Below are 21247 nucleotides of genomic sequence, written 5' to 3'. Positions count from 1 at the left end.
CTCCAGTCTGGATGACAGAGTGAGATTCCAACTCAAAAAAAAAAAAAAGAATATGTACATCCTTCACAGTGGGGGTGCTGTTCAGTTAGGATATGCGTTTAAAGTTTAGGTGGTTAGTCATTGCTAGATTGCCTGGAGTTGGTGACACTGGTAAACTCGACCCTTTCAGGTGTGGTCACACCCACTCCTGACGGGGTTCACGGCACTCTCAGCAAAACAAGCCGCAGTTGTAGGTGCAAGCTTTTCCCCGGGCGTGTCCTTGCCGATCTCTCTTGCCTCTGGTCCTTTCAACGTGCTTCCTGTGTCCTCCATCTTCTTCATCTCTGTTTCTTTCATGTCCCTTCCTCTCTCCCCACTGTAGATCCGCTGACACTCCTGCGGTTTCTCCTCCTTCTTGCAGTTGCCCAAATGCTTAGTGGGAGGGGCAGACTCAGTCTCCCACAGCCAACTGGCGAGGTCTACAGTAGGTAACATAGACAGCTCTGGACTAGAGCAGTTCTGGAGCCCCAAGTGACCCGGCAGCGTTAGTGTCACTCTCCCTGCACAGCAGCCAGAACAGCCCCAGGACTGGTCCCTCAGCATAGGCCTGAGGGAACCTGGGAGGGATGCTGGACAGGGTTGGGAGGCAGCCAGAGGCCGTACAGGCATCTCTTGCTTCTGTGTTAACAATTGTCACAGTATCAGACAGCCCTTGGCTGGGGAAGCCCACCTTCTATGAATTCAAGCCTCAGGGTGGGCCCCAGGGCACAGCCAGACACATTTTAGGACAAACTGCCAAGCATGTTCCTGTCACAAGTCCCTGGGATGCAGGAGTACTCCTCGCACCACATCTGTATTTGGGACAGGCGTCTGTCTGTGTGGTGACCTTTTTGTTGTGATGTGTGAGCGGCTGTCTGGAATTGGAAGGAAGGAGGCAATCTGTCACCTGTGGCCTCTCTTGTGAAGTGCTTAATACCTCAGAGGCACTCAGAAGGCAGCGGAGCAGAGAGGATGAGTGATTAGAAGCACATTTGGGATACATTTTTAGGTCTAATTAGAATTGTGCTTTTTTCTTTTTTTTTTTGCTTGCTTTTGCCCTGTGGTTAGCGCACACCATATGAGCATTTGCTGAATGCTATGCTGGTGATGCGTCATGGTTAATCATAACTTGTGGTTGTACATTGTTAACACCATGGCTTATTTGGTGGCCTTTAGGTGTGAGGAGCACTGTGTTGGACTGGCATTCCCCTGCAGCAAAAGCAACTCAGGCAGGCAGCAAGGGCAAAGAGGACTGTTATTGTTCGTTTGTTTGTTTTTCTTTTCTTTTGAGTTGGAGTCTCACTCTATCACCCAGGCTGGAGTGCCATGGCAAGTTCTTGTTCACCCCAGCGGCGACCTGCTGGGTGTCAGCGATCCTTCCAAGTAGCCGGAACTACAGGTGCTCGCTACCACCCCCAGTGAATTTTTTCTTTATTGTAGATATGCGGTCTCGCCAAGTTGCCTGGGCTGGTCTTGAACCCGCGGGCTCAAGCAATCCACTTGCCTTGGCCTTCCAAAGTGCTGGGATTACAGGCTGAGTCATCAAGTTCAGCCTCTTTTCTTTTTTTAAAAGTTGGAGTCTCACTCTGTCACCCAGGCTAGAGTGTACTGGCACGATCATGGCTTACCACAACCTCAACCTCCTGGCCTCAGGAGATCCTCCCAACTCTCAAGTAGCTGTGACTGCAAGAGTATGCCACCACGCCTGGCTAGTTTTTTGATTTGTAGAAAGGAGGTCTCACTCTGTTGCACATTCTAGTCTCAAACTCCTGGGCTCAAGCAGTCCTCCTGCGTTGGCCTCCCAAAGTGCTGAGATTACGTACTTGGCCTCTGTTTTTCATTTTTTATTTTAGAAACAGTAATAGCTACTCACTTGAGGCCAGCAATGCCTCCAAGAGGTGAGACTTCTGCCCCCTTGTCCTCTATTTGCCTCAGCATCACACACACACACACACACACACACACACACACACACACACACACACACACACACGCTTTGTATCTCTCATATCATCTCATGTCTTTCTGTTTTAATGAGCCACAGTTGTCGACCACGTACCATCTGGGATGTGTATCTTCTGTGGACAGAGTGCATCTTGCTGTTTGTTCTACTTTTCTGTTCCTTTCCAGTCTATCTTACAGACAGAAGCTAGGCTTTTCCACACCCAAGATTTGGCATAATGTCAACATCTACTTAATAAAAATTAGAATGACAAGAGCGAGTTAGCTTTATTTGAGACTTAAAAGTAAAACAAACAAACAAAAACTTATTTTCTAAATGTCTGGCCTTCAGAGTCCTTGACTAAAACAAACATGTGAACGAACTGCCTCTCTTGAGTTAACTGACAGTTTATTTTGCACTCAAGATCTTTATAATAATTGCTGCCTGGGAGATTGAAAAAAATTCATTGAAGTCTATAGCCCTTGACATCTACTTTACAATGGACCTGTGGAGGTGGGGACAAAACCAAAATAAAAAGAATTGTGGGATGAAAACACATTGTTTCTTGTGATAAGGAGCAGATAAGGACCCCAGGCTGGAGGAAGCTAAGTAACTTGTGAAAATTCTCCTTTCAGTGTAGTATCTTTTTCCAGGGTGATTAATGTACCTAACTAGTGAGCCAAAGTAAGTGGAAAATAACACGCTACATGACATACTGGAGACTCTGCCGGGTACTGCAGAGGCTGATTTTCTGTTACTAAGAGAGACTTCTATTTTTCTTTGTCTCTGACCTATCAGTCTTGCTGCAGGCAAATGCCTAGGGTCATTAGATGGCGTTCCCTGTGGTCATTCAGGAACAAAGGATGATCATGAAGCCACACTACTGTCCCTGGCTCACTGCTTCCAGCTTCATCCAGAAAGGAACTGGGGCTGTTGCTGTTTCCTGGCAGGGTGGGGTAGATGGAACATTTGCATGGGCATTATCGGTCTCCAGTAGTTGCAAACACCTTGTACCCCCATGTCCTAATGACCACATCTGTCAGTGGGAAAGGGTGAGGAGGGCATTTGTCTCCATGCTACCGCAGACCCCTGCTGAGATGGACTAGAGGAACATGGATACGTGTGATCACTTGGCCGGTCTGACATGGACAAGTGCTAAGCAACAAGACGGGATCCGAATCAGGGGGCTAAGCTAGAAGACTTTCCAAAGAGACAGTTTTGGGAGAGATTCCCAGAAAAGTGCGGATGTAACTTGGTTAAGAACAAAACTTTGTGGGGAAAGCAAACTTGAGAAATTGACCACGGTTGAATAGACAGAGCCATGGGTCTTTTTTTTTCAGTTGGAATCTCACTCTGTTACCCAGACTGGAGTGCAGTGGCCATTCCCGGCCACCGCAGCCTCGACCTGCTGGGCTCCGGCGATCCTTCCGCCTCAGCCTTCCAAGTAGCTGGAACTACAGGTGCGCGCTACCACGCCCGGCTAATTTTTGATTTATTATAGAGATGAGGTCTCGCATTTTCTTTGTGCCTCTAATTCAGAGGAAAGAACCTGAGTCCCAGCTTCCCAGCTGATAACCCTGAGCACGTTGCCTTTCATAGTCTCGGCGCTGTCACTCTGAAACAAGGGATGAGAATCCCGCCTGTTGGTGTTATAGGTTCTGTGAGATAGTGTAGGGAAGGTGTTTACAAAGAGCCTAGTGTTTGGTAAGCACTTGATGTGTATCAGTAGCTGTTATTGTTGCTGTTGTTATTATTATTGAATTAGGTGAGAAAAAGTTTCCCCGGCATTGATTGCTCTGGCTGTCATCACAACAAAAAGGTGACAGGAGAGGGCAAAACCTACTGCGGTGGCCATGACAGTGGAGGGGAGAAGCAGATCTGGAAAATATTCCCAAGGCTATGGGTAGGACACCATTTTTTTTTCCCCATTGGAATTAGCAGTGGAATTAGAGTTAAGTGACAAGGTAGTTGAAATGAAAGCATCTTTTATAAAAAGATTATTCATTTCTTAGTTATGAATGCAATATTATTATTGGTAGAAATTCTAAGAAAAGTATAAAGAAGAAAATAAAAATCACTTAAAACCCTACCATTCAGAGAAACAATGTTAATTGTTGTCTGTAAATCCTTTCTTTTCCTATGTGTGTGAGCATGTGCACATTGAACTAAATTTTCTTAAATAATTGTTCATAAAAAATAAATTTTAATTAATTGAGCTTCTACCAAATGGGTCCACAAAGCAAAACTTGGACTACGGTTGTGTGCATGTATGTGTGTGTCCCCCTGGTCCTTGCTCCTTCCCAATGGAGACCCCCCTTGGAACCTAGTGGTTCTTAACCCCTTTTGAGAATCACACACCCTTTTTGTATTTGCTGAAAGTCAAGGATCGTTTCCACAGGAAAGTTCTCATCTGCACATATGTGAGACATTTTGCATCACACGGAATTCCAGAGGGTTCTCAGATCCTCTGAAGCCCATGCATGGCTCCTCAGGGGCCCACAGACCTCGGGCTGAGACCCTCGACTATACCATGCTTAAGCATATTCACATAGATCTTTCTAGGACCACGCAGATGGGTAATCTTGACACAATATTTCTTGGCCCATTTTTTATTTTGTTTTGCTTCTCTGCACTATGACAGAACAAGCCACTCTGGAGGCAACTAACTTAATGCAAACTCGTGAATCAAAACCCAAATGCTGGATAGATTGATGCTGTTTGGTTTTGACAACCTAGAAATAATCTTGAAGAAATTCTTTGGAGAAGTCTTAAAAAGAAAGATTGGATTTAGTGGACTCAAAGAATGTGTCATGATTTGGCTTAATCTAAGCCATTTTTATTCCTTTTTTCTTGTGTTTGGGTCTATTATCTGTCTGCAAAATTTATACGGCAAGACCATTGGGAAGGTCTCATGTCTAGTTATTTGCTGTGCTGTGTGGAATGGACTGCAGACAATCGATAAACCATCAATAGTCTTTGTAGCCTGACTCAGAGACAGGGGCTAGAAGCTTCAACTGACTTAAGAGCGTGATATTTTTGATGAATTTTCTTTTGCTAGTTTTTTTTCCTGCAATTTAAAGCCTATATTTAAAGATTAAATGGAAAGCTTTCTTTACCTATGAGAATAAGTAGACACTAGTTTTTAAAGAGGGAATATGTAATCCCAGGTGTTCTATCTCTGTTAATGAGAGAAATGTCTGTTGGCTTCAGATTGAATGAGCACAGAATAGGACAAGGATATTTGCATGGTTAAGTGACTGTGAGCCCTTCCTTCAGAAAGGAATATTCCCCTGATGTCAATTACTTTTATACAGACATCTGGATGTTTATCATCAGAGTGTACAGATGTCAACTTTTTCTGCATTATAGCTGGAAATGTGGTGATAACTTGACTTTGATTTGAGTAAATATAACATTTCAAGTCAGAAGTTCACTTCAGGAAGGGGTTTAAACTGACGTTTATTAAAAAGAGTCATTCCTTGGGAGAAAAAATTGGAATGATCCCTAAAGATACAGACACGCTGATAAAGTAAACAAAGTCCCAGTTATGCTCTATCTAACACATAGAATTTGAATGTGACACTTATCTGTCCTTGAACCTACAGAGGCTGGCGCTGAAGACATTGACATACTTCCCAACGGTCTGGCTTTCTTCAGTGTGGTGAGTGGCTTCTCCTCCCCCAAGTCAGCAGCTTAGCTATGAAGGGTTTGATTAGATCTGCACAATAGTAACTTGTTTTCAAAATTTCTCATTTTTCAAAACACGTCCTGAAAAAAAGGCAGGTCAGACAAGGTCTTGGAGGGCCTCCCCAAGCCTTTCTTCTAAATAGGAAGATGAGGACTCTCTGCCAGCTGATATATGGGTCTTCATTCTCTTCCTGCACAATCTGTGTTTTAAAAGTGCGTCATTGAAAAAGATATTTGATGCACCACTGTGCCCTCCAGTACTGCCTTTGTATTGTTTTCAATGCAGGATCCACCTTTCTTTCCACTCCGTACTCAACTTTAAACCAATGTTCTTGCCACTATTATTTTTCAAACAATATATCAATTTTTTCATGCTGAGACCAGTGCTTTTTCTTTCTTTCTTTTGCCCATGAACGGCCTAAGTGGGCAGTCATTGTCTGGGCTGATTCACGCCCTTCACTTTGCTTGATTCTTATAACTGAAAAATCGTGTCCTTTCTGGGCACACAGTAGAAAGACTAGAATTACTTGGCTTGTATGAGGCTGGCTTGGACAGTATCCATTCTGGTGGGAAATCTGGGCAAGGGGCAGATGAAGAAGTCCCTACCCCCGGCCTCCTGTCAAGGGCTGAGGTCAGCTCTGGCACCTCCACGGTCCAGTTCTTCTTGAGGTAGAAGCATCCATCTCTGAATGCTGCCTGCAATGATTCGATTCCCTCTTAACAGCCATTACTTTCAGACTCTGAGACTCAGGAAAACTGGGAGACACTTTAGAAGAGAGTTACTGCTCTAATAAGATAGTAATCAGGCCTACACTAAAGGTGAGAAAACTCGACTTGGGAGGAAGTGAGTGTCAGGACACTTGTGGGCTCCTTCTGGCTTTTGTAGGAAGGACTGTGAGCAACTGGTTATTACCACCAGGGAAAAGAAATGCCATGAGCTTTAACAGAAACACCAATGTGTATATTTAATTTAAAAATAAGATTTCAAGAGAAAAGTTGTATTTGATCGCCTGCACAGAATGAATCAAATGGTATTTATAGTCAAATTATGGGTTTGTATGGAAGTGCACGCTTGCGCATATAGATAGGTTTAGGGAAAACACTGGACCCACCAGTCCAAATCACTCTTAAGAAGAGATGTGAAAATTCTGAGTAAAGTAGAAGGCAGGGGCATTGGTTATTTGTTGTTGTTTGTTTTTTTATCTTCAAGGATGTGTTCTTGGAGATTTATATAACCGAGAATTTACCTACTTCAAGACTTCTCCCAGCCCCCATGGGAATAAATCTGAACTAAGAGAGGTGACATCTCCAGGCACATGCATGGACAGCCATTTCAACTATGGGCCGTGATCCCATAACACATGGAGAGCCGTCTCAGCTAGGATAGGATCTTGTAACCACAACAAGAGCCATCTCAGCTAGGGGACGGGATCCCGTAGGCACATGGAGAGCATCTCAGCTAGGGGCCAGGATCTCGTAGCACATGGAAAGCCATCTCAGCCAGGGGCCAGGATCCTGCAATACATCGAGAAGCATCTTAGCTAGGGGCCAGGAACTCGTAACAGAGGCAGCAGAAGTTTCTTTTGTTTTCTTTCCTTGGTTATTTGACCTTTTATTCTCATTTCACTGTTGTTGCTTGTGGACTCAGGACTCGGCTGTCGTCTCTAACACACCTAGAATGCGCTTGCTTATGAATGAAGAGTTCACACATGGTGGGATTTGTTCTTTTTCTAATGTTTCGGCTCATCTAACCCAACCTATTCCACATCTATGGGTTTGAGGGTCACCTCAGAACCAGCATCACACTTGATGAGGGATTGGATGGCATAGAATAAAATATTTAAAAAATTAAACTACAATGTGAATGTACTTAACACTACTTGAACTATACTCTTAGGAAATGGTGGAGATGGTGGATTTTATGTTAAGTGTATTTTGTCACAATAAAAAATAAAAAATTTAAAAGAGAAAACAAGATTTAAAGAATAGGGGGTGCTAAAATAGTCATGAATCATTTTTCCATCTGACAGGGTGTTGTGTGTGTGTGAGCCATGCTGTTGTTTTTAGGACTCTGGCAGGGAGCAGGGGATGTTAACATGTGAGGTGGCATGGCCATATGCATGGCACTCCTGGTGCCTGCCAGTCATGAGCATACACATCTGTAGGTAGATTTTTTAAAATTAGAGGATTTCCTATTAGGTACAATTTCATGCATAAAGTGAGTCTTGATTTTATATAGTATCTTAAATTTGCATAAATGTGACTGCATTGTATTAATAAACTGAATAAGATAGTGCTTTCAAATAACATTTATTATCACCTAGAAGGCTTTACTTGAGAATGCAAGGATGAATCATAGATAGATAGATAGGTAATCTATTAAATAACTGATTTAAAAGAGAAAAGACTAGATCATCTCAGTGAGTGCAGAAAAATATTTAATAAAGTTCAATACTCATTCTTGATTAAAGGCTTCAAGCAAACAAGCAAGAAAAGGAGAATTCCCAGAAACCTGCAGTAAGCATCACTTTTAGTGGTAAAACGGCTGCATTCCCATTAATGTTCAGAACAGAAAGAAAATGCCCAATAGGGCCATAACCATCAGTAATCTACTAATGTTCTTAAGAATTTAGAAAATAAGACAGAAATGTGAGATAGGGGGGAAAAAAGAAAGAAAACTGGCTGGGCACAGTGGCTGATGCCTATAATTCTGGCACTTTGGGAGGCCAGGGCAGGAGGATTGCTTGAGGCCAGAAGTTCAAGACCAGTTTGGACAACATAGCAAGACCATGTCTCTAAAAAAAAAAATTGAAAAGTTAGCCAGACATGGTGGCACACGCTTGTAGTCCCAGCTACTCGAGAGGCCGAGGCACAAGGATTCCTTGAGCCCAGGAGTTCAAGGCTCAGTGAGCTATGATTGCATACTGCACTCCAGCCTGTGTGATAGAGCAAGACCCTGTCTCTGTCTAAAAAAAGAAGGAAAGACAAAAAACTACAAAACTGCCATTATTTTCAGATGATGAAATAATTCATTGTTTTATAAACAAGCCAAGAAGTTCAACTAACAAACTGGTAGAACAGGAGAGTTCAATGAAATAGTTGGATTCAAAATGAACATACAAAACCCAGTGGCTTCCCCAAGCACTGGAAAAAAACAGGTGAAATAACAATATCTTCTAAAGCATTGGGGCGCTTCGAGTGGACACCTTGGATTTTGGCTTCTCTTTATTACCCACAGTAATATAGACTGAATGCATATTTTTACCACAAAAATATGCAGATAAATATTTCAGAAGTACCCCAAACCTATCTATCTCTGAAAAATAATGGCATTACCTATAAAAAAAGAAATAATAGCAATAATAAAAATATTCCATTCAGAATAGCAATTTAATCTCCCATATATATGATACTTATACATATATCCTATATGTAAATGTAAAGCTATGGTAATATAAAAAACGGTATATTGGCACAGGAATAGGCATGAGGCATCAACAAACAAGACAGCGAGTCCCCGAATAGACCAGTAAGCAAGTGGGGCCTACCACACAAAAGGTGATGGACTGTATTGCCAGGCACCATTCCAGGCACCAGGATCTGGCAGGAGACAGAGCAGACAGTGGCCTGGCCTGTGTCCTAAGGGGCTTGTGAATTTGTGTCCAATGGTGACAGCATTCTAACAAAATAAAGGAAGGTAGGGCAGCAGAGGGTGACAGTTGTGGACAAGTAGTGTCATGCTGCCACTTCTGAGATGGTAAGCTGAGGGCTCCCTGATGAGTGACATCTGCCCAGAGGTCAGGTGGCAGGAAGGAGGGAGTCCTGCAGATCTGGGAGCAGAGACCCACCAGCAGGAGGAGAAGCAGCATGGAGGCCCAGGGGAGGAGGCCACCAGATGGGACCTCCTTACCACCTGCCTGCGTCAGCCCATCAGCCCTATGTGTAGAGCATTCTTATGGACATGAGTGTCTGTACACGTCAGATGGCAGCAGGGCGGGGGGAAAGAGCCAGCGTGGGGAAAGAGGACAGGCTGTGCCAGGGCAGGGTGGCCTCAGGGAGGTGACACGTGGCACTGACATAAGGAATCAAGGGAAGGAGGCCTTGTCCTCTGAGGGGACATACCCCGGGCAGAGGCAACCATGGATCAAAGCCCTGCGGCCAGAGTGTACCTGGCTTGTTGAAGAACATCAAGTAAGCCAGGCTGACAAAGTCACATGTATGAGAAGGAGTCTTAGGGGCTGAGGATAGGGGGTTGAGTGGGAGGCAGAAGGCTGGTCCCACAGGGCCTCGGGCTTTCCATGGGTGAGCTAGAGGACACTGTTAGAGCGTGTCTTTGTTTTTTGAGTTGGGGGTCTCACTCTGTGGTCCAGGCTAGAATGCAGTGGTACCATCATGGGTTACCACAGCCTTGACCTCTCCCACTTCAACCTCTGAGTAGCTGAGACTACAGGTGGACACCACCACACTTGGCTAATTTTTTGATTGTTATTATTGTTATTGCTGTTGTTGGAAAGACAAGATCTTGCTGTTTGCCCAGGCTGGCCTCGAACTCCCAGGTTCAAGCAATGCTCCTGTCTTGGCCTCTCAAAGTGTGGGATTACAGGCATGGAGAGCAGGCTATGCCAGGGCAGGGTAGCCTCGTTGGGGAGGTGACACTTGGCACTAATATAAGGAATCAAGGGAAGGAGGTCACTGTGCCTGACCCGTTAGAGGGTTTGATGAATGCTGTGTCAGGACCTGCTGTCCTCAGGATGCTGAGGTGGAAGCAGAAATCAGCCAGTGAGGGACGACTGTCCTGATCCAAGTAGAGTTCTGGACCAGGGCCACCGCAGAGGAAGAGGTGAGAGCCACCCGCATCTTCATGAGGGGGATGCTTTCAAGGTGTGTCATCATGGGCTACTGATGGGCTGCAGAGAACATGCAGGCCAGGAGGGCCCAACCACGCTGCTGCTCAAGACCCTGGCACCGTGGAAGTTGAGCACATTCCACAGCCAAGATTGGCTTTCCACTTGTGGCCACCTTAGCTCTCCTGGACTCTCCTGTCACCCCAGGAGGGATCGCCTCCCTGACCTCTGCCCCATTCAGCAAGACCCGGCATTACTCAACTCCAAAACTCCAGTAACCTTCTGCTCTGTGCTCCTCTCTGTCTGCTTTGAGCTTGTAGTTTCATGCCTCCCCCCACCCCGTGTTCATAGTCTGTTGCTTATGTAGAGTTCCCATGTGAGTCCATGGAAGCACTCAGGATTTTTCTCACTGTCTTGGAAAAGGGTCTCAAGTTTCCTGGCCTCCACAGTTTCGCCCCCGACAAGCCTGGAGGAATACTGCTGATGGACCTGAAGGAGGAGAGGCCGAGGGCACTGGAGCTGAGGGTCAGCCGCGGGTTCGACCTGGCCTCATTCAATCCACATGGCATCAGCACGTTCGTCGACCGCGGTGAGAGATGCTCTGATGTGGATGCAGACTTGATGCTGTTCCTCAGGAGAGGCCCGTCCCCCCATGAGTTCTTTCTTTCTTTCTTTTTTCTTTTTTGAGTCAGAGTCTCACTCTGTGGCCCAGACTGGAGTGCAGTGGCATCCTCACGGCCACTGCAGCCTCGACCTGCTGGCAATCCTCTCTCCTCTACCTCTCAAAGTGTTAGGATGACAGGCATGAGCCACCACACCCATCTCCTTTTTTAAATTTATTATAGAGACAAGATCTCGCCAAGTTGCCCAGGCTGGTCTCGAACCCCTGGGTTCAGGCAATCCTCTTGCCTCCGCCTCCCAAGGTGCTGGGATGACAGGCGTGAGCCACCACACCAGGTCACTCATGAGTTATTTCTGTATTCTTCAAACAACCAGGTTGTTCCTTTGCCACTAACCAACAGTTAGTTGTGCTGTGTTTTGAATTTTCCAACAGCCCTGAAAGCATGTCTATACTTTGTAACCTTTTCCTATACCTATGATCATCGCAGTAAAAAGAGCTGTATGTAGGAATTAAACTGTAAGCAGAGTGTGCATGTTGGAAAGACAAGATCTTGCTGTTTGCATGGATTCCGTATCTAGAGCAGAAAACACTCTTGCTGAAAGGTCAGGGGACCAATAGTCAGAAATCACAGCAGACAGACAGGACAGAGAAGACTGGTCGTCAAGTTATAGCTCAGCCTCTCCCTACTTGGGTGTTGAAATGTCAGCGTCTGCCCTAAGGTCCTGCGGGCATCTGCCATGTCTTGCACATTAGCTGTTTTTTCCATTCTTTAGATGACACAGTGTATCTCTTCGTTGTAAACCACCCAGAATTCAAAAATACTGTGGAAATTTTTAAATTTGAAGAAGAAGAAAATTCTTTGTTGCATTTGAAAACAATCAGACACGAGCTTCTTCCAAGGTACTGTCTCATCTTGTTCGTTCTAGCATTTTTCAATACTCCTCAGGGCAGGTGGTCCTTCACTTTCATAAGAGCTAATGTACACCTAACGGCCAGAATAAAAGAACTATCTATGATACATACCATGTGTAACACAAGAGTTTATATCTATAACTTACAAATACATATTTATGTATGTACACACCACGTCTTCCCTGTAGCCAGGGAGAGCACAGCACATGGAGTCGCTGTCACTCCTTGTAACAGTCGGCACTCCATACAGGCTCCCTTGAGAGGTGATGAGATGCTGACGACAGGGCAGAAGACAGACCTGGCCTGCTTTTCCTACTATCACCCTCCTTTGTAGATGACTTGTCACCTGAATAATATCAACACCCATTTCGCCAAGGAAGCGTAGCCTACTATGTACTGGCCTTGTGTGGGACTTCACATGGGGTGCTTTCACAGGGTTGGTGGGGGCCAGGGGCTCACGGCCCCTAGAAGGAGGCCTTGGGGCTGAAGCGGGGTCACTGCTGCATGAGAAACCTCAGGCTGGGAGTGGACAGCTGAAGGAGTTGTTGGCACCTCCCAGTCTGACTCACCTTGACCTGCTGCTCTTTGAGTTTAAACTTAATGGTTCTTTTAAATTTCTGCTTCCCTGTCTTGGACATAAGCACGTAGCTTCTGATGATTCCTTCCAGAAAGGCCCTTCATCAGAAGCAGGAGCACAGATGCCACGCAGGGCCCCTGAAGTGCAGCTCCTTAGGGAAGGAGACCCCCTCCCTCCACAGCACTGTGTTGTTCATTTAACTAAGAATTAAGCAGTCCTTTCAGACGTCTCTGCACAGCGTAATTGGAATTCAGATTTAAAAGCACTCTCGCCTACCTGGCTTTAAAGATGTCATTGTTCTTAGCGTGTGAGTCTCGCCTGAGTACTGTGTGTGGCCGTGTCATCGCCCATCTCTGCAAGTGCTCACTGAGTGCCTGTTCTTTCTTGATATGCCGACTTCACGAGGCAGAGAGAAACTGAATAGTCAGCCTAAGTCTAATGAACAACTAAGCAAGGAAACTTGGTAAGACCCAGCAACTAAGCCCGTGGAAGCTGGTGAATGTTGCCGACAGCCTCAGAGCTGGCAGGCTTACACCAGCTCTGCACTGACGACAGCTCAGTCTTCACCTGGGGACTTTTTTCCTTTTGTTTTTTTTGTTTTTTTTTTGGAGTGAGGCCTCACTCTGTTGCTCAGGCTGAATGTGGTGGCATGATCCTGGCTCACCGTAGCCTCGACCCTCTGGGCTGAAGTGATCCCCCTTCCTAAGCCTCCTGAGTAGCTGAGACTACAGGCACACACCACCATGCCTGGCTAATTTTTTATTTTTTTTTGTAGAGACAAGTCTTTGCTATGTTGCCTGGGCTGATCTCTAGCTTCTGGGCTCAAGCAGTCCTCTTGCCTCAGCCTCCCAGAGTGCTAGGATGACAGGCGTGAGCCACTGTGCTTGGCTCATCACTACATGTAATTGTTAAACCCTACATGTTTTGCTGTCAAAAAGCATGCCCTAGTGGCACTAAATCCTCTCTCCTTTTCTTTTTTTTTTTTTTTTTGAGTTGGAGTCTCACTCCATCACCCAGGTTGGAGTGCGATGGCACACTCACAGCCACCCTAGCATCAACCTGCTGGGCTCCGGCGATCCTTCTGCCTCAGCCTTCCAAGTAGTAGCTGAAACTACAGGCACATTCCACCATGCCCAGCTAATTTTTTTATTTTATTGTGGAGACGAGATCTTGCCAAGTTGTCCAGGCTGGTCTTGAACCCATGGGCTCAGGCAATTCACTCGCCTCTGCCTCCCAAAGTGCTGGGATTAGAGGCTGAGCCACCAAGCCTGGTCCCTCTCTCCTTTTATAATAATCCTGCCATAATTGCTAAATGACCTGGTATCATATAAAAGTGCTCTTGGCACACACTATTCTAGTGTTCTACCTATGACTGTAGTCATGTGATTAAGCTCACCCTTTCCTGGAAAACTTCTCACCAGAAGTATAGCCCACATGTTGTATCAGCCTCACTTAATCCCTGCCACGGAGACCAGTGAGACATACTGTCTCCCACGTGTCATGTTTCTCTTCCAGCGTGAATGATGTCACAGCTGTGGGACCCACACATTTCTATGCCACCAATGACCACTACTTCTCCGATCCTTTCTTGAAGTATTTGGAAACATACTTGAACTTACGCTGGGCCAACGTTGTTTACTACAGTCCAAATGAAGTTAAAGTGGTAGCAGAAGGATTTGACTCAGCAAATGGAATCAATATTTCGCCTGATAATAAGTACGACCCCTTCCAGAATATCTTCATTTTTTCTTAGTTATGGTGCCGATCAAATTCATTATTTTGCTTTTTTTTCCAATGTGAAAATGGCTTTCTTGACATTTTAAGTATATTGTATATATACTGTATGCACACTATATATAATTATATACACTGTATATAATTATATATATTATGTAGATATATGGACATATCGTATATTCTTATATGTATCACATGTATTTACATATAAGTATATATTATATGAATGTGTATACAATATATAAAGCTTGGTATATATTATTGTAGATTTAATTTCATAAATGTAAATTTTGAAGTATGATCATATTGAGGTTACATATTAAAGTATTGGGTAGGTATTTTCTTTTAAATAAATATATCATGGTTTTTATTGGCTATATATAATTTCATTATAAGGATGAGCTTAAGCTAATTTAACCAATTCATTGTTGATGGGTATGTAGGTCTTTTTCTGTATAAAAACAATTTTATACTTATAATTTACCACTGAAATTTAAACAAATGTTTATTAAGGAAAAACTCCCTCAGAGAACATTATAACATAATAGCTCAACTTGCAGATTTGGAACTCCTTCAGGCCTGGGTTCAAATCCCAGTGTGGGCACTGATTGAGTGGTATTATGTTCCCCTCTGAACATTTGTACAACGTTTCTGTGGAACAAACTCCAAGAAAATAGAACTATTTGCTCAAACAGTGTGAATCCTGGAAATGTTAACTTCAGTAAGTATTGCCCAACTGTCCCAAAATTATCTCACTTTTTTTTTTTTTGAGTTAGGGTCTCACTCTGTTGTCCAGTCTGGAGTGTGGTGGCATGGTCATGGCTCACCACAGCCTTACCTCCTAGGCTCAGGATCCGTCTGCATCAGCCTTCCGAGTAACTGGGACTACAGGCATATGCTACCATGACCGGCTAATTGTTTTGTTTTTCTGTAGAGATGAGATCCTGCTATGTTGCCCAGGCTGGTCTCAAGTGATCCTCGGTCTCCCAAAGTGTTGGGATTACAGGCGTGAGCCACTCCACCCAGCCTCAATTTGTTTTCTCTCTACCCCCATTTTTTGCACTTGTGCCAATCTTATCCTTTTGTCCGTTAGCATGACAGGGCTCCCTGGCATGGGAGCACTGCCTTCCTCCCCTTGGGCTCCTTGTGGGGGATCCAGGGCTAGGCGCAAAACAAATGCACAGTGATGGTTGAACAGCACTGACCATCCGTTCTGATGCCACTCTGTTATTCTAAAAATCGAATGGAATCCAGTTGCTTGTCACTATAAGGCCGGCTAAGTGCTTGAAAGGACCAGCTCCCTCCTTCCTCGTCCCTGTGGGCACACTTCCACACTCTGGACAAAGCGCTCATTGTTTTAAAAACCCTCCCCCGTCCTGCCCCTGTACTCCTGCCCTGCGCTCGCCTCTGCCCAGCGACTGCAGCCTCAGCACCTCAGTCTCTGTCTGTCCCTTCGGCCTGCAGGTACCTTCTGCATGCACAGAAGTGGGACATTTCTCCAGTCTCTAGGCCAGCACCATTTCCATGGTCCCCATCGGGCTGTCTTGGGTGTTGAACGTGTGCAGACCCATGTGGCTGGCCCCCACGCTGTAAACTCTCAAAGAGGGAGGCTGAGTCTTCTAAATGTCTGTGTCCGCCACAGCTCCAAGTTCATGACTTTCTTCACGGGGTCTGTACTCAACAGGGCGGTTGCCATGGAGCTGTCCATCAATGAGTAAACTCCCCTTTAAGGAGTCCATTAAGGCACTCCATGCCATGCAGGCAGGTTCTTCTGAGTACACACTTATCTCTTACTCTTCAAATTCTCCATGTGTTAGTAAATGCTATATTGAATAAGTATTTTAATAAAATGTGTTCTGTACCATGTATTTCTATATGTAAGTGATACTTAGAAATAGCAAATTATATTGTGGAATATAAAGACCTTTCTTATAAAGCTAAACATTTGTCTTATTGTCATTTCAGTGGAAAATATCAAGGACTTTATATTCAAAATGATGTGCTATATTATTTTCCTTATGGTCCTTTGAAAAATAATTTAATAATTCCATGATTGTTGTAGTACCACTGAGTTGATTTTGAAAGCTTACGTTTTAAATAAAAATTGACCTTTATCAAGTGTTCCTTGAGGGCCCATCATTGATTAACTCCTTGGCAGGTTATTAAATCTTACTCTTTCATACTGTATTAATGAAGTGGGGTATTGCCACAGAACCCTGATCAGTGTGTCCTTTCTGCAAAGGTTTATCTATGTGGCTGACATATTGGCTCACGAAATTCACGTTTTGGAAAAACACCCTAATATGAATTTAACTCAACGGAAGGTAAGATATTTATTTTTACATATAGATATTAATCTACTATGCTTTGCCATTACATAGTTATACTCTATGGTAACAGTACCACACTTAGAATATGAATGCCAGTGTACCTACTCGGGTTTTAAAAGATTTCTTCCCAGCCAGGCACGGTGGCTCACACCTGTAATCCCAGCACTTTGGGTGGTGGGGGCAAGAAGATTGCCTGAGTCTGGGGCTCAAGAACAGCCTGAGACTCATCTTTACAGTAAATAAGAAAACTGGCCTGGTGCAGTGGCACGTTCCTGTAATTCCAGCTACTTGGAAGGCTGAGATGGAAAGATCACCTGAGTCCAGCAGGTCAAGAGTACAGTGACCATGAGTGTGCCACTGCACTCCAGCCTGAGCGACAGAGTAAGACTCCAACTCAAAAAAAAAAAAAAAAAATATATATATATATATATATATATATATATATATATATATATTTCTTCCCACAACTAGAGTACACTCCTGTTCCCAGCAACCACAAGAACTGGCCGTGGTTACACACAGTGGCTGGGGGGGAGTGGGATTCCCATCAGATTTAGGGCTCATTCCGTAGGTAGCAATGAATTCCAGGAAGAGCATTCACAACTGAAAGGACTAACAGATGGATTCTCAAATGAAAATCCATGCCGTCGTTGTCAGTCCTCTCAGTAGTAAATGAAGGTAGAAGTAGAGTTCCACACCAGTCTCACTGTCTTCCTGCCCAACAACACATATTTTAGGTTGATTAAGAATCTCTTGTCTTGCTTTGGTTGAGTTCCTTGAGCCTAATTGATCATTGGGCATCACTGAAGAGAGAAGGGGCTCATTTTTTAAAGATATTTTCAGAGAGACTGATGATTACTCTGTCCTAATTCCAGGAAAGATGAAAAGTGACTTTAAACCAGTGTGTTGCATTTATGTAAAACAATATCAGTGTGAGAGTTGGGGACGGGGGCTGTGTCATTTCCCCTTGTCACAGAGGTGGCTGTGAATCATGGAGTCAAGCTTCTCATGCCATTCAGATATTGTCGTTTCTTTCGGAAGGTCCTCGAGTTGGATACGCTGGTGGATAACTTGTCTATCGACCCTTCCTCAGGGGACATCTGGGCAGGCTGTCATCCCAACGGCCAGAAGCTCTTCATTTATGACCCCAGCAACCCACCCTCATCAGAGGTTTTCACATGTTTAGTTTTTCAACCTTAAGTATTTAAGTTCTGTTAAACTAATAATTGAGTAGACTGTCATGGGGATGGTTTATTTAGTTCTTTTAAACCAAAAATACAATAAACTTATGTAGTGGGTTTATAATTGCTTTAAGCCAATAATTGGCAGAAGGTTACTTTGTTCAAACACTTTAAGAAAGATAATCTTTTGATGTGTTAAATTATGGTGGAAACTAGTCAAAAGGCATTTTTATAAAGACATGTGCCCTTCTTGGGTGGCATACTGGCAATATTAAAATATCTGGTTTATTGTCAGCTCACTTCATGACTTGACTTTTGTTCACGCTGAAGTAGGTGGGAAAATATTTCTGTTAATGCTGAATTGTTATAATAGCACTGAATCCTGTGCTGGCATGGAATAACTAGATGGCCCAAGAAAGTACGTTTTTTGAAGGTCTGGAAAGTTCTTTAAAGATACTGATAACTGCAATTTTTGACAGCCTGTCCTCTGAATCAGTGTGTCACTGGGGGAGACAGGGCTTATGGGTGATCTCATGACACCAGTGTATGGTGGTCTTACACTGATACTTTGTATTTCCTGAATAGGTCCTCCGCATCCAGAACATTCTATCTGAGAAGCCTACCGTGACGACAGTTTATGCCAACAATGGGTCTGTCCTGCAGGGAAGCTCTGTGGCCTCGGTGTTTGATGGGAGGCTGCTTGTAGGCACGTTGTACCACAGAGCCTTATACTGCAAGCTCTGAGGGTGTGCAGTGGGTGTGCGAGTGCCATACCTTCTCTCCCAGGTCATTTCCTAGTAATTGCTAATCCTGAAGGAATTTACCCAGCGACACTGACCCAGAGAGGTATGGTATATATTGTTACTACTGGAATAACAGTAGGGAAGGACCCCTTCAGTTCTTATAGCACTGTTAACACAAAAGGAAAGTGAACAGTTGTTTTAAATGCCAAGCAAAGGAGAGACGAGAATGCTGCTTTCCAGTAAAGTGGAGACACTTGGTGCCACATAAGCCAGGCCCTTGCCTTCCGACAGCCAGAACACAGGTGCCGCCAAGACAGGATGAGCTGTGTCCACTTAAAATGTGAGTGACCTCGGTTCCAGCACTGTGACCACTATCACTGTCCAGTACTACTGACAGATAACACATTTCTTGATGTTTTGTACTGACATCTTTGTTTACTGTTAAAAAATTGGAACAACATTAAAGACTAACCAAAATCCAAGTCTAGTCTGTGTTGAATTCTCAAGGTGTGTCCTGGGTGGATGGGAAAGTGGCTGCTTCCTGTGAGGCCTGTATGGACAGGCAGGCATTGCCATGCTAATCTCTCTCATCAAAAGTGGACTGGCTGGGCACGGTGGCTTATGCCTGTAATCCCAGCACTTTGGGAGGCCAAGGTGGGACGATTTCTTGAGCCCAGGAGTTAGAGGTCACAGTGAACCATGATCACGCCACTGCGCTCCAGCCTAGTAAGACCCTGACTCAAAAAAATAAAAAAGAGAAAAAGAAAGTGGACTGTGAATGAGTTTATATGAAAACAACAACAAATAAAAACAAAAATTTGCATGAAACACTCAATCCAAGTTCTCAGTTCTCAGGCGGTGTCCTGTCAGCTCTTCCCCTCATGGGAGCCCCTCTTGGGTGTGAAGAGGAGATCAGAGGTTGTAGATGGAAGGTCACGTCACCCCCTCCTTGAGTGGAACTGGGGACCAAAGCCAACAGAGATTAGTCCAGGCCCAAGGCCATGGGGTTGAGTAGCCACAAGCCTGGGAGGGGGCCCGGGTGCCTCACACCAGCAGGAGAGAGTACTTTCTGTTTAAGTACTTTCCATGAAGTCATGGTAAGCCCAGAGAGAGACTTGTATGTGTTTCTTTGCTCTGTAAACGTAACAAAGTACTTCATGTCTCATACCTTCCTCCATCATCATCAAAACATTTGTCAGTTAATGACAGTATGCCCAGCCATGCACTAAAAACCTTACATTCATTGTTTCATTTACTGGCTGCAACCTGGAGCGATTAGGTTTCAATATGATACCACTGTCGTTTCACAGAGGCTCACGTTTACACAACCAGTAAGGGGTGAATTCCAATTTTCCGATGAAAGAGCCTGAACCTATAACCACAATGTGATGCCTGACCTCTCCCCATATTCCTCATTACCATTTGCTTATTTAGAGTTGGGGGTTTCTGTCGTCTAGGCTGGAGTGCAGTGGCACAATCATGGCTCCCTGCAGCCTCTTACTCCTGGGCTCAGATGATATTCCCACTTCAGCCTCCCAAGTAGCTGGAACTGTAGGCGTGTGCCACACCAGGCTAATTTTTTAATTTTTGTAGAGATGAGGTCTCACTATGTTGCCCAGGCTGGTCTCAAACCCCTGGGCTCAAGTGATCCTCCTGCCGCAGCCTCCCTAATAGGAATTACAAGCGTGAGCCACCATGCCTGGCCTACATGTTTAAACTGTGTCATCATCACTTTATAATCATTAAATATTTTAAGTTGAAAAGATCATTTGCATTAGTAAATCTTGCCTAGAGGAAGAGACAGAAGGAGCAACAAATCAAAAGAAGACAGCATCGTATGCAATACATCTGTCTCTTCAGCAGAGGATGCAGACTTTAGAGCATTAGGAGACAGTCTTGCCACAGAGACCGGGTCTTAAAAACTGGGCATGAACTGCTACACGTCACTGATGCGTGTCTTGTGTCTCTTTTCTATGTGCTAGTGGACCATAGCTTTGTGTTGTTTTAGGAGATGATTTATATTATCTAGAACAGGTATTGTTTTAAATGTGTAATAATTTAAGCATTTTAAGTATACTTGAATTTGTGTTTATTTATTTATTTGAGTTGGAGTCTCACTCTGTTGTCCAGGCTGGATTGCAGTGGCACGCTCACAGCCACCACAGCCTTGACCTGCTGGGCTCAGGTGATCCTTCTGCTTCAACCTTCCAAGTAGCTGGAACCACAGGTGCAGCCACCACTAAATTTATTGTAGCGATAAAGTCTCACCAAGTTGCGTAAGCTGGTCTCAAACCCCTGGACTCAGGCAATCCTCTTGCCTCTGCCTCCCAAAGTGCTAGGATTACAGGTGTGAGCCACTGTGCCTGACCAATGCAGCTGTTTCTTAAGCAAAGAATATAGCTTTTAGAACATCCTCACCTTAGAGACCAGGATTTTAAACCCGGACACAGACTCCTGCTTGTCACTGATGCATGTCTTGTGTCTTGTATCTGTTTCCTCTGTGCTGGAGGACCACAGATTTGTGTTATTTTAGGAGATGATTTACATTATCTAGAGCAGGTATTATTTTAAATGTGTACTTATTTAAGTATTTTAGGTATGCTTGAATTTTTAAAAATTTTATTTATTTATTTATTTAGTCAGAGTCTCACTCT

General features: G+C 44.3%; 1 protein-coding gene across 1 annotated transcript in view; it reads left to right on the top strand.

Moving 5' to 3' along the window:
* Positions 1–19075, top strand: part of PON2 (paraoxonase 2) — a 21765-nt gene extending 2690 nt beyond the window's left edge. Inside the window, exons 2-8 of the mRNA XM_021712623.1 lie at positions 5566–5621; positions 10915–11080; positions 11887–12013; positions 14118–14318; positions 16582–16663; positions 17711–17839; positions 18436–19075. Of these exons, the coding sequence (XP_021568298.1) occupies positions 10975–11080; positions 11887–12013; positions 14118–14318; positions 16582–16663; positions 17711–17839; positions 18436–18594 (804 nt within the window). The 5' untranslated portion in view covers positions 5566–5621; positions 10915–10974 and the 3' untranslated portion in view covers positions 18595–19075. The remainder of the gene's footprint in view (positions 1–5565; positions 5622–10914; positions 11081–11886; positions 12014–14117; positions 14319–16581; positions 16664–17710; positions 17840–18435) is intronic.
* Positions 19076–21247: the final 2172 nt, after the last annotated feature.

Source organism: Carlito syrichta, unplaced genomic scaffold, assembly GCF_000164805.1.
Source record: "Carlito syrichta isolate Samal-C Ts95f unplaced genomic scaffold, Tarsius_syrichta-2.0.1 Scaffold303499, whole genome shotgun sequence".
Lineage (NCBI taxonomy): Eukaryota > Metazoa > Chordata > Mammalia > Primates > Tarsiidae > Carlito > Carlito syrichta.
Note: the sequence above shows the minus strand (reverse complement) of the source record. Positions and strands in the feature narration are given on the sequence as shown.